The 13,938-nt window shown below is 40.1% G+C and overlaps 1 protein-coding gene and 1 long non-coding RNA gene across 4 annotated transcripts in view; one reads left to right on the forward strand and one right to left on the reverse strand.

The window, feature by feature from the left end:
* Nucleotides 1-13,938, reverse strand: part of rbbp8nl (RBBP8 N-terminal like) — a 116,435-nt gene that overhangs the window by 65,803 nt on the left and 36,694 nt on the right. For all 3 annotated transcript variants that reach the window (XM_087994807.1, XM_087994808.1, XM_043710630.2), the window contains exons 4-9: nt 12,923-13,018; nt 8,745-8,857; nt 8,579-8,654; nt 7,183-7,349; nt 3,602-3,666; nt 1,182-1,324 (exon numbers count right to left, since the gene is read on the reverse strand). In XM_087994807.1, coding sequence (XP_087850933.1) covers nt 1,182-1,324; nt 3,602-3,666; nt 7,183-7,349; nt 8,579-8,654; nt 8,745-8,857; nt 12,923-13,018 — 660 coding nt within the window. The remainder of the gene's footprint in view (nt 1-1,181; nt 1,325-3,601; nt 3,667-7,182; nt 7,350-8,578; nt 8,655-8,744; nt 8,858-12,922; nt 13,019-13,938) is intronic.
* Nucleotides 1-13,938, forward strand: part of LOC148147627 (uncharacterized) — a 203,785-nt gene continuing 189,847 nt past the window's right edge. Inside the window, exon 1 of the long non-coding RNA XR_015759541.1 lies at nt 1-264. This is a non-coding gene — a long non-coding RNA (uncharacterized LOC148147627). The remainder of the gene's footprint in view (nt 265-13,938) is intronic.

Below are 13,938 nucleotides of genomic sequence, written 5' to 3' on the forward strand. Positions count from 1 at the left end.
ATAGAATCTGCAAACTCCTCATATAGTCACTCGAGGCTGGAAACGAACCCAGTCACTGACCCTCAGGAGACCATTAAAAATAATGGTTAAGGACTGGCTCTAGAGGTCGTGCTCTTATTTACAACCGATTTTATTTTGACAGTGAGTCAATGCGGGGATTGGAGCAGGTGCAATGGAGATGGGATCAGAAAGTGACTCCCACTTGTGGACATCCCAGCAGAATGGAAACCATTTTTTTCTATGACAAGGCCTCTAACCTGCAATGTGAGTGTGAACTTTTAATGATGTTGTAATTGCTCTTGAATGGTATCTGTCGAACTATCAAGTTGTCATGCTATTTAAGCAGCCAGCCATTTTAAATGCGTAAATTAATTATCTGTGCCTGTAGTGTGTGAGAATTGAGTAAAAACAGTTGTAGCAGTTTCAGTTGTGATTACCAACAATACCTTAAGTGTTATAATTTTAGCATTATCAATGTTTGCCCCTCAAAAACGCATTGTGGGTTCTAGAAGTTCCCAGATTTATTGACAGCTCCAAATGGCCATGGAAAGTCTTGCTCCCTTTAATGTGAGGGTATAAACACAAATGTTTATTTTTCTAAGAGAGCTGCACTCTGTCAATGATATGTACTGAGTGAGTTGGTGTGGAGTGTGTAAGGACAAAAGGTAGTGGCTTGGGGCTTGAATTGGTACTAAGTTGGCATAATAGTCAAAGGAGTTGCAGAGATGGTTGGAGAACCTGGGCTGGCACAGGGGTATTAGGAATTTAAGAAAACATCAGGGCTGAAATTAAGAGAACCAATGTGTCATTTGAACAGTTTGCCGTGGCAGCCTCTGTGGCCACCTCTGATGTGCATCCAGGGGGAGGGTGCCCTTACTCCATCCCATATCTGACCCCCAGAATGAAAATTGCATCATTTGAAGTACTTGTTCCCCAAGAAAGTGCATCACGTTGGGAAATTTCCTGACTCAAATTGCAAGTCTGGCCCAGTTGTCTATTATGCAGGTACACAATTGTTTTGATGCCTTGTCACAGGCACTATTTAGCTATCCTTTGAAGGTGCCTGGGAGACCAATCCCTAAATGTCACTACTTGAATAATTTATTCAAATGTTTATTAAAAAGTAGCCACTTGGCATCTTTTGTTGCCGACCTCCTGTAGTAATATGAAATGTTACATACTCATGCTGCCTATGTTCATGGCTTTTCATACTGGACTGTGCTGTAGCAGCATCTCTCTCCGGTGTATGGCATGATCCAGCACCAGCACCAGCACGCACCACTGCTATCGTTCCATGCAACTGGTTCGATATTCTTTGGGGATGCTAGAATCAAGAATGACTGTCTTCAAGAGTAGTTCTGAATGAATGTTTATTGCAGCAACACAATTGCAGTTAATAAGCAAATTAATTTGTGCTAATAGTACAGGATACCCTTAAAAGTTTAACATTGTCTAGATTCACAGCACGGTTCCAATTCCTGTAATGGCTGTGGTGGTTCACAAAGACTTGTCACCTTACCAAACCATACATATCCAATTTTCTCTGTCTAACAGAGAAAGATGTCTATAGTCTTTTTTGTGAACTTTGGTTGCATACCATCGTCTACATGTGTAGAGAATTCCTATAATGTAGAAATAGGCCATTCTGCTCATAAGTCCACACTGACCTTCCAAAGAGCATCCCATCTAGACCTACCCCTCTCCCCTATCCCTGTAACCTGACACTTCCCTTGGTTAATTCCCCTGACCTGCACATCTTTGGACTGTGGAAGGAAACCAGAGCACCCAGAGGAAACCCGTGCAGACACGGGGAGAACATGCAAACGCCACACAGACAGTCGTCCGTGTCTGGAATTGAATCCATGATCCTAGTGCTGTGAGGCATGCAGTGCTAACCATACCATGCCACCCGGTATGCTTAATAGTATCATATTCCCATAGTGAGTACTACATTGTTTTAACCATGAGACATGGTACCTTTGTGTGAGTGGACAAATAATCCTAGCAGCCTGAACCACTAGCACTGAGATAATGAACGCAGCTAACGGCTGTGAATTTGGATTCAGTATTTAAAATACTGGAAATGAAGCCAAAGTTAGTATCTATATTTATGTCAATACTCCCTTTCGTTTTGTTCAAAAATATTAAAAAGAATGATCAATGAACTTTGAATGAGCAGCTGATTGTCCTTGAAAGGTTTATTTTTGTCTGGTCAGAACATTCACTTTTGAAGAGAATTTTTAAAAAGTGACCGCAAACATTTTGACTGTCAAAATTGTCCTTTAGCTGAGGAAACTTATTAACAGTATCCTTACCCCATTCTGGACTACATGTAACACCAACATGTCACTGTGCTTGACAATTAATACTTGATAGAGTCAGCGTCATAGAAATGTACTGGAAGGAAACAGACCCTTTGGCCTAACTTGTCCATGCCGACCAGATATCCTAATCTAATCTAGTCCCATTTGCCAGCACTTGGCCCATATCCCTCTAGACCCTTCCTATTCATATACCCATCCAAATGGCTTTTAAATGTTATCATTGTACTAGCCTTTACCAATTCCTCCAGCAGCTCATTCCATACACGTACCACCCTCTGCGTGAAAATGTTGGCCCTTAGGTCTCTTTTAAATCTTTCCCCTCTCACCCTAAACCTATGCACTCTAGCTCTGGACGCTCCCCCCCCCCCCGGGAAAAGATCTTGTTTATTTACCCTATCCATGCCCCTCATGATTTATAGTACAAAGCTATTTATTTCTGACTGATTAATTGTTGCAATTTCTATACATTTTCCATTTCCCACATAAAAATAATCACTGCAATTAAAAATAATCGCATGGATTGTTGTCAGATGATTCAACATGCTGGGGTGATAGCTAAGTGTAAATATGACCTATTAACTTTTGCATCCGATTTATTAAAGGGTAAGCGATCTTGCCTGCTGAAACTGGGTGAGTGAATGGGCTTTGGTTCTTGATTCTGGCCTCCTCTGGCTTGACATTTCACAGGGGCCTGTAGGCTTACTATGCTTCATGCTGGCTTTGGGCTAGAAACTGTCAGACGGTGGGCAACTGACCCACGAGTATAAAGGTTTACCAGGTCTCTCACTGGGAACCATCAGTTTGAGACTGATGATACCTGTCTTGTCCCTCTGCCGCCTGACGCTCACCATGACTTGAAATCTGGGTTTAAGAGCCTGAGGTAACTTCTTTTGGATTTAATTAGATGCTATTTATAAGGGATGTGTGCTCTCAGTCTGTAATCTTGTTTTTTTTAAATTATTGTAGTGAAACATAAAGGAAATGGCTAAAACTGCATCATTTAGATTATGTTTTGCCTTAATTTCCAAAGGTATGTGAACTTGCAATGTAGCAAAAACAAAGGCCCAAATTCTGCTCTGGACCATTGTTAAGTAAATCTCATGCAGAAGTTATACTTTATGTTGTCAGTCAAAATGCATAAAAAATGTAAACAATACATAATGGACAAAATCAACCATCATCAATAACATTATGTCATTGACTTTGTAAAACTGTTTGCTCTTTGACTTGTATTTTAAATTGCTAGAAAGACAACAATTAGATAATTTCATACTTACCAAGTCAAATAATGGTATCTCAGATACATTTTGGCAAACAGACCTTTTAGGGGCAGTGGAGCTATCTAAGAGTGAAATGAAAATAAGCAAACATTAAGATCTTGAAGGAAGTTTTCACCTCATTGTGCAAAATATACAAATGTGCACAAAAAGATGTCTAAAAATCCATTTGCTTCCCTTATTCTCAACTTCAATGTATATCTATGACAGCACTATTAGCTGTGGTGCATGAACAACACTCTTGCTTCGGAGTTTGAAGGATATTGGTTCAAGTTGCATTTTGGAGATGTTAGCAAAAAGACTAGGCCAACACCTAAGTGACACAATGAGGAAGGGCTGCTGTACCTCTGTGTGGTGGGGAAGGGAAATAACAAGGTGCAATCTGTCTTTGGGAATAAGAAAAATGACTTGATAGGTTTTTCTGAACACCAGAATAGAGTTCCTAATACAGTCCCCTGCAAGTTTAGGAAATCCACATACAGGTGAACATTGCAGCAATGATTGACATTTTCATTGAAAGTTCCATGCTGTGTGTTTATATATAACTCTAATCTTCATTTACATAAGCAACATGCTCTGCTTTAAAAAGGCAATAGTACTTGGTATAATGAGTGATTGTTCTGATGAGGTGATGAATGTAGCTATGCTTATGTACAGTAATGCAAAAAGGGATCACTGTCTACTCGCTCAGGGTATCACATGCTTTCTCATCAATGCTGAAAACATTCACAGGTGTTCACAGCTATCTACAATCTTTGTGGAATTTATTTTCTCCTCTTCCTGAAGGTGCTAAAAACCTAAGGTTAAAAAATACTCCTTTTTTTTGTTTAACCTGTATTTTGTGATTAAAATGTGCAGAGAGTTTGGCTGCTTTTGCTTGGCTATTAAGTGAACTCAGTGTAGCAGGCAAGGTCCATGAGTGCTGATAACCTTTTATATCACACAAATGGGGCTGAATGTTCCCATTTTTAAGAATTTGTCAAGTAAAATTTGTTGTGCCTGGTCTGTCATAACTTGGAGCGACTCTTCTCACACATCTCCCACTCTTAAGTCTGGGAGAATCAGGAGAAGCAGGAATGGTGGAGGCCACCTGCCTCCGTTGTTCAATAAGATCATGGCTAATCTGCCCAGGCTTCAACTCCTCTGCCCACTCAGCTCCTCAGAATGCTCAACTCTTCATTATTTCAACGATCTGTCAACCCCTCTTTAAATTCTTTCAGTGATCTAGCCTCCATAACCTTTCGGTAGAGAATTCCAGACATTCATTACCCTCTGAGGGAAGAAATTTCTTCACCTCTCAATTTTAAATGAATGCCCCCTTATTTTGTTCATATGTGTCCTAGTTTGAGACCCCCACTAGTGGAAATATTTCTCAACATCTACCCTGTCAAGCTTCCTCGGAATCTTAAATGTTTCAATTACATCACCCCTTATTCTTCCAAACTCTAATGAATAAAGTCCTAAACCGTTTAGCTGTTCTTGATAAGTGAACCCCTTCATCCCTGGAATCAGCCAATTAATGTCTTTTGAAATACCTTCAATGCCAGTCCATCCTTTCTTATGGACAGAGACAAAACTACACAATATTCCAAGTATGGCCTCACCAACATTATGTACAGTTGTAGCAAGCTTTCCTTATTTTTCAATCCAATCTCCCAGCAATAAAAGCCTAAATTAATTTTGTTTTCTTAATTGCTAGCCACACCTGAATGTGTTTTTGTGCTTCATGCAGAAGAACACTCAGATCCTTCTGCCCAACACAGTTTTTAGATTTTCTCTCTCTCCATTTAAATAAATCTGCATTTTGATCGCTTCTGATCAAAATACATGACCTGACACTTTCCTCCATTAAACTCTATCTGCCAATTTTTTTGCTCAATCACTCAAAAATTTCTATATCTGCTTGCACAACCACCTCATTAATTTTGCAACTGGGCTTCTGGTGCCTTTCTGGGGAATGGTATGGCTCAAGAAGCCGGCAGTGCCCTCCTCTGTGAGGACCTGACAACGTTCATGCAACTGTCATCATATTTGAAGCTTAGCTGCACACCACGTCAGATGGTGTAAACCAGGTACAACAGTTCACACTGTAGCACATGGAGTCATGGACAGGAATTCAGTATTTTTTCCAGCTGACTGCCACAGGAAGCCACACACCACCAGATCCATACAGTCTGGACACAAATTCGAAGTCCAAATCAGTGCTGCGTCCTAGGTGAAGCAATGCAGGAAAGTCAGTGATGTTCTACACTTTACATAGATAGGCGCTACCATTGACTCTCTGTTACATCAGTCACTGAGCTCCTTTCAGCCTACCTCTGCCATTGCATACATCACCTAAGCTCATTGACTACAACTCTCAGTATTGCATGCATCAAGTCCATGCAATACCTCTTATTCATTGCATCCCCCCAAAATACATCTCAGTGCTTCCTACTCAATCACTAGGGACACTTCACTACCTCCCCTGCTTGTGCATCACCGATAATGGGCCAATGAATTAAGTACTTAAGCCAAATGCATCAGTTGGGGTATGCTCGCTACAACTGCATCTAGTATGACATCCAAATTCAAGGTTTAATCTGTTCCCAAAAGGAAAAAAATCCAGCAAATTACTCCACTCACTTTGCATGCCATGTCAACCATTCTTATTGACTTTCAATCCCCAATGGCAAGGTTTCAGTTTTGTTTCAGTGTGAGTGACTTGCCAATTCCACTTATCACACACAAATTACCCCATCCTTCATGTTTTCTTCTGTGATGCTATCCCTTTGATCTCTAGACTTCTCAGTCTTCCTCCTTTTATGCAATTAATAATGAAATGTCCTTGTCTTGGTTGGCCCTGCCCCCTTCCAATGTACTGTGACCTGTTTGAAACATCTCCACACTTTCCCGTGTTCCCAGTCGCCTTCTATTCATTTTGAGGTTCCATTCTTTCCCTGTTATCATTCCCTTATCAACCCAATTTAAGGAAGCCCAACCATGGACTTGAGTTGCCTGCTTTTGCCAGGATTCTGTGGGCTGCCCCCTGACCATTACTGACCAAAGCCTTGGAACTGACCATAGCCCATCTCCCTGTAAGGACAACTCCAAGCGAGTATGGTCCATACCTGAAGTGATTTCTTCACAACATCTTGACTAATCTACCGTAATTAGCAGACTGGTAGCACTTGATCCACAAACTGTGGCCCAAACCTTGGACTCCAAGGATATGGATACCCCATGTACCCTGACCTGTGAGGTTTAAGATGAGATGACTTTATGGATATCTCAAGCACTTACTTATGAGGTTGAACTTCTGACGCTCAAACTAGCCTCTTGCTGAAACTTAATATGTTCAAGATGTAAATTAATTAAATAAGTTTATACATTTTACGAGATTATTCCAGGATAACATGAAATAAGATTATTGCAAAAATCAACAGAAAACGATTAAAAATGTTTTCATGTACTCAAAGATTTAAATTAATAATTTTATTGGAAGAATGGAGGCATTTTTCCTTCCACAGTAGAACTGCTGAAACTCAATAGTTTAAAGTAAGCATGTATTAGCTATTAGATACATTCAAGAATCACTGTACCTTCTATAAAAGGCTTAGACTGTTGCTTAAGGCTCTGATGTTCCTGCATAGAACTGAATGAACAATCCAAACTTTGTTTCCTTTTAATATTCAAGGGTGATTCTGAAGGTGTGGCATTGTCTGACAAAGAACGGCCTCCTCTTGGATACACTTGACTTTGCCTAGCACTGTCAAATTTCATAAGGAAAACACGTACAAATTCATTACAGTACACTCAAAAGAAAAAAAAAGTGCTATTACTATCAAACAATGACAAAGTTTCTTCATGCTCTTCCCATATGCTATTGTAGAAAGACTGGGGTAATTAGTAATCAAATTTGTCTGGCTAAGAACTAATGAGATTAGGTTGAACAACTTATTGATTTATGAAGTACACAATTGGACAGGATATAAAGTGGGTGGCTAGTTTAGTTTCGTCAGTTGTCACTGTGAATATTAAATTACATTCGTCCTCTTCAGTATGAATGTATTACAAAACAGAATATTCTATGTATCAAGTCTGTACATGTTTGCTTTATTCCATGAGCTATTTGTCTTATTCCACTGTTTGCCAAGCTTGCATATACTTTAATTTACCTTTATGACTTAACATGAAATGATATTATACAGTAATTATCTGATTGGCTTTATAGGCATACAAATCAACTTTTTTTTAGCAACGTTTCATTTGGGAGAGAACTCCATATTCAAATAACTACCTATGTAAGCATTTTCTAAACTCCTCATTTATCTCTTCTGCTACCATTATGCAACTGCAGCGATGAGTCACAATTTACTCTTACATATCTCTGAGCACCAAAGTGACGTCTACTGCAGCAAACACAAGTTGCAAAAGGATGGGAGATTGGTTTACCTCCGATACTGAGCCAGCTGGTAACTTAGTCTTCTGTAGGAACCTTGATAAACACACTTTACCTAACTCTGTGGTATTCTTCCACAATTTTCTTTGCACATTTTCTTAGTGACCATTTGTGGTCTTTTTAATGGCAACATTTGTATGGTTCACTGTCCAGAAAATTAGGTTTTAAATATCACCAGTCAGTAAAAATTGGAAGAATGGAGGCATTTATCCATCCATGATAGAACTGCTCAAACTTAATGTCAACAGACATGACAGCTGATGACATTTAGCCACTCCAAATGAGCCATATCATTCAGTAATGTTCTGTAATATGAGTTGTTATAATCCTTAGTAGCAACTGAATATATCTGAGTTCATAGGAGTCTAACCATTTGGTGTAAGGACAAATTTAGTTCACACTTCATGTGAATAAATAATTGTTTATATTGTAAATTTTTTGTAGGAAAATAAATGGCATTAAACCTCTGCATGGTAAGAACTTGTAAGAATATTTTGACATGGCTAATATAAAAAGGACCAATTGATTTTACTCACTCCAAGAAATATTTTATCTTTCTCAGTTCTTGGTGAAGCATTTTGTTTTCTTCTTTCAATCCGCTGATTTCATTTGCTGCAAAATGTCCAGCCAGAAGCAAGTAAGATACAATAATATGAAAAACCAAGTAGAAAATGTGGCAATATAGAGATTTGGCATTCTTACTGAGAATGGAAATATGTTGAAGACTTTGAAGTTGAGAATTTTCAAATTCCTGTTGTTTTTTCCTGGCCAGTTCCTGGGTGACTGTACACCTGTCACACAGACCTGCACGTAACCTAACATTAACTTTTGGTTAGTGTGTTACATTGATTTAAGGTGTAAGATATATAAAGATCAGACCTGTGCAGAATATGGTTGGATCAAGATTCCAAACAAGTATAACATAACTTTATTATCTTTGGATGTATGCCCTTAGAAGTAAATCACAGAATACCATAGCATTTTAATTGTTGACTTACGATGTTGCTTTTAATTATCTGACCATGCACAATTCTAAATTCCCTTCCTATCTGGATTTGTTACTTATTTTCTAAAGTATAGATCATCTTCTTATTTTTTCCTATGCATATCAGATAACATTTTGTCATTTTAAACCACAACTGCCTCACATTCTACATAGCTATGGAGAAGGAGAGGATTAGACAAAATGGGAGGATATATAATTGGGGAAGAGGAAACTATGATGCGATTAGACATGAGTTAGGAAGCATGGATTGGGAGGAATTGTTCCATGGTAAAGGCACTATAGACATGTGGAGACTGTTTAAGGAACAGTTGTTGCAAGTGATGAATAAATATGTCCCTCTGAGACAGGCAAGAAGTGGTAAGATAAAGGAACCTTGGATGATGAGAGCGGTGGAGCTTCTCGTCAAAAGGAAGAAGGTAGCTTACATAAGGTGGAGGAAGCTAGGGTCAAGCTCAGCTCTAGAGGATTACAGGCAGGCGAGGAAGGAGCTTAAAAATGATCTGAGGAGAGCCAGGAGGGGGCACGAGAAAGGCTTGGCAGAACGGATTAGGGAGAACACAAAGGCATTTTACACTTATGTGAGGAATAAGAGAATGGTCAAAGAAAGAGTAGGGCCGATCAGGGATAGCACAGGGAATTTGTGTGTGGAGTCTGAGGAGGTAGGGGAAGCCCTAAATGAGTTTTTTGCTTCTGTCTTTACGAAAGAAACAAACTTTGTAGTGAATGAAACCTTTGAAGAGCAGGTGTGCATGCTGAAATGGATAGAGATAGAGGAAGCTGATGTGTTGAAAATTTTGTCAAACATTAGGATTGACAAGTCACCAGGCCTGGACCAGCTTTGTCCTCGGCTGCTTTGGGAAACGAGAAATGCAATTGCTTTGCCACTTGCGAAGATCTTTTCATCCTCGCTCTCCACTGGAGTCGTATCTGAGGACTGGAGAGAGGCAAATGTAATTCCTCGTTTCAAGAAAGGAAATAGGGAAATCCCTGGCAATTACAGATCAGTAAGTCTCATGTCTGTCGTCTGCGAGGTGTTAGAAAAGGATTCTGAGGGAAAGGATTTATGACCATCTGGAAGAGCATGGCTTGATTAAATGCAGTCAACACGGCTTTGTGAGGGGCAGGTCATGCCTCACAAACCTTATCAAGTTCTTTGAGGATGTGACTAGAAAAGTTGATGAAGGTTGAGCTGTGGATGTGGTGTATATGGACTTCAGCAAGGCATTTGAGAAGGTCCCCCATGGTAGGCTTATTTTGAAGGTCAGGAGGAATGAGATTCAGGGGAACATAGCTGTCTGGATACAGAATGGGCTGGTCAACAGAAGACAGCGAGTGGTAGTAGAAGGAAAATATTCTGCCTGGATGTCTGTGGTAAGTGGTGTTCCACAGGGCTCTGTCCTTGGGCCTCTATTGTTTGTAATTTTTATTAATAACTTGGATGAGGGGATTGAACGATGGGTCAGCAAGTTTGCAGATGACACAAAGGTTGGAGCTGTCGTTGACAGTATAGAGGGCTGTTGTAGGCTGCAGCGGAACATTGACAGGATGCAGGGATGGGCTGAGAGGTGGCAGATGGAGTTCAACCTGGATAAATGCGAGGTGATGCATTTTGGAAAATCGAATTTGAAAACTGAGTACAGGATTAAGGATAGGATTCTTGGCAGTGTGGAGGAACAAAGGGATCTTGGTGTGCAGGTACATAGATCCCTTAAAATGGCCACCAAGTGGACAGGGTTGTTAAGAAAGCATATGGTGTTTTGGCTTTCATTAACAGGGGGATTGAGTTTAAGAGTCGTGAGATCTTGTTGCAGCTCTATAAAACTTTGGTTAGACCGCATTTGGAATACTGCGTCCAGTTCTGGTCGCCCTATTATAGGAAAGATGTGGATGCTTTGGAGAGGGTTCAGAGGAGGTTTACCAGGATGCTGCCTGGTCTGGAGGGCTTATCTTATGAGGAGAGGTTGACTGAGCTCGGACTTTTTTCATTGGAGAAAAGGAGGAGAAGAGGGGACCTAATTGAGGTAGACAAGATAATGAGAGGCATAGATAGAGTCGATAGCCAGAGACTATTTCCCAGGGCAGAAATGACTAACACGAGGGGCCATAGTTTTAAGCTGGTTGGAGGAAAGTACAGAGGGGTTGTCAGAGGCGGGTTCTTTACACAGAGAGTTGTGAGAGCATGGAATGCATTGCCAGCAGCAGTTGTGGAGGCAGGGTCATTGGGGACATTTAATAGACTCCTGGACATGCATATGAGGATGCATACATGAGGATCAGTGGTCAGCACAACATCGTGGGCTGAAGGGCCTGTTCTGTGCTGTACTGTTCTATGTTCTATGTTCTAAAGTCCATTTTGGAAGAACTGGAAGAAGATAATGAGATATTTTCTCTCTGGCAGCATGCTCATTGCGTGAAGCTTCTGCCATGATCACTCTATGGTTCAAGACAAGGAGGCAGGCTCCAAGAACTCCTTCAGTTGGTGCAAGGATTCAATCCAAGTGTTGACTTTACTCTGCACCACAGTCTGGCCATTCTTGCCAAATGAGTTAACCAGTCCCACAGAGATCTTATCAACAAAGAATAACTGATCTAAATTAACATGAATCTGGGCTTATATTGTGACTACCATTTTTCTTTACATTTATTAATGAAAGCTTGTCTAAATCATACTAATTCACAGACCATTAGGTTTCATCCTAGGTTTCAGCCACACGTGTCAGTAATCCATTAGAGCCTTTGTTTGTGGGCGAATGTTTATGAGTTATGTAACATGTTCTCTAATCGTAAACTGAGTTCAGCCTGTACTTCATCTAAACAGTACATGCACTATAAATCCTTCGCATCTGATATAGTAAGTGATGCTGTATGCTTCATACTTAGAACTGAGAATACAAAGAGTTTTTAATGGAGGGTTAATGTTGTACTGAAGGCTTGTGAGCATTGGCTTGAAACCACACACAAACTTTATTTTCTCATATCATGTGAATTCTAATTGTGTTTAAACCAGAAACTCCTGTGCTACAATCAACTACTCAGAATAAAAGGGCTCCACCTGATATGACTACACCCAATTCAAAGGGAAGGGCTATTTACTTTCTCTAACAACTCAAAATGTTTGTTTGTACTTGCTCATTAAAGCTAAGTCACATTCCATTTGGCACTTGGAACAAATCCGGCTCTAAATATTCTGCTTCAAAGCTGTACACAAAATGTAGCATAGCAACCAACTGCTTCTTTCAAAGAAAGGCTCAAAAGGTTTTCATCTGTCCTCTCATCTAAGCATTGCTCCACAGTGTGATCCAGGGGCATAGTTGTGTTCTGGTCCCTCTTGTCCGGGGCTAGAGAGTATTGGGAGATGTCTGAACAATATGGGGCATTGTCTGTCAAAGCCTGTCAAATAAAAATTGCACCAATAACAACTAAAACCTGTGTTTATGGAGCATCCTAAACTTGTAAAATTCCCTGAGACAATTCATTGTGAAACAAAGCTTATTACCAAGTCATACTTGAAGATATCTGGATCAGCAGACAAAGGCTTGTTAAAGGGAGATAGTTTCAGGAGGGCCATAAAGCGGGAGAAACAGATTGAGCATCAACAGGTCAGGCAGCATCTTGTGGAGAGAGAAACAATCTAATGTTTCAAGTCCAATATGACTTCTTTGGAACTCTGCAGTTTGGAGCTTCCAATAAAGAGTCACTGGGTTCGAAACATTAATTATGTTTCTCTCTTCCCAGATTGTGTGTATTTTGGGATATTTTTTCAAAGATTTCAATGCAACTTAGACACTTTAAAGTTTAAAGAAGTGCCTCACAATTCAGGAAGCAAATTAGAAAGAGACTTAAAATATTTTTCCTTTTTTAAAGTTTTTCCTACCTGTTTTCCAAGTTCTTGATATTTTCATTCATTATCTTGTGCTGTTCCCTCAGTTGGTGGTTCTTGCTGAACAGCTCTTCCAATCTCTGTGCATCACTATGTAACATAGTCATAGTCATAGAGTCATACAGCACGGAAACAGACCCTTCAGTCCAACCAGTCCAAGCCAAACATAATCCCAAACTAAACTAGTCCCACCTGCCTGTGCTTGGCCCATATTTCTTCAAACCTTTCCTATTTATGTACTTCTTCAAATGTCTTTTAAACATTATAATTGTACCCGCATCTTCCTCCAGAAGTTCATTCCACATACAAACTATTCTGTGTAAAAAATGTTTCCTCTCGTGTCTTTTTTTAAATCGTTCTCCCCTCACCTTAAAAATGTATCCTCTTAGTCCTGAAATCCTCCACCCTAAGGAAAAGATACCTGCTATTCATCTTATCTACAACCCTCATGATTTAAAAAAATATAATAAAATATAATTCCCTACAGTGTGGAAACAGGCCCATCAGCCCAACAAGTCCACACCAACCCTCCGAAGAGTAACCCACCCAGGTTATATAAACCTATATAAGGTCATTCTTCAATCTCCTACGCTTCAGTGAAATAGGTCCCAGCCTATCCAGTCTCTCCTTATGACTCTAGACTTCACCTGAGGACTTCATCTAAAGAAAATAAATGGTGTGCTACCCTACCTTATCAGATATATTACAAGAGTAAGGGAGATCTCAGACTCTGATATCTTGCTAAGGATTCCTCTTGGTTTCCAGGAGGAATGGGAGTAGGAAATGAGGACAGGCGGAGCAGCATCAAGTGAGGGGCAAGGAAGAGCAAGACAATTAAATGGAGGCTGCTTCAGCCCCACCACATGCTCCCCCCCAGGAAACAAGGCATCCTTTCTCCTCTGGATTGTTTCCATGAGGGTCTGCCACAGTGCTATGTCTGAAAACCTTCATGTCCTTAGTCCCTCAGTTAGACAGAAAGCTACCATTGCACGTACATTGGCAGTTTCCAT

The sequence above is a fragment of the Chiloscyllium plagiosum genome, unplaced genomic scaffold (genome assembly GCF_037043375.1).
Source record: "Chiloscyllium plagiosum isolate Xiang-an unplaced genomic scaffold, Cpla_swu_hap1 HiC_scaffold_15, whole genome shotgun sequence".
In the NCBI taxonomy this organism is placed as follows: domain Eukaryota; kingdom Metazoa; phylum Chordata; class Chondrichthyes; order Orectolobiformes; family Hemiscylliidae; genus Chiloscyllium; species Chiloscyllium plagiosum.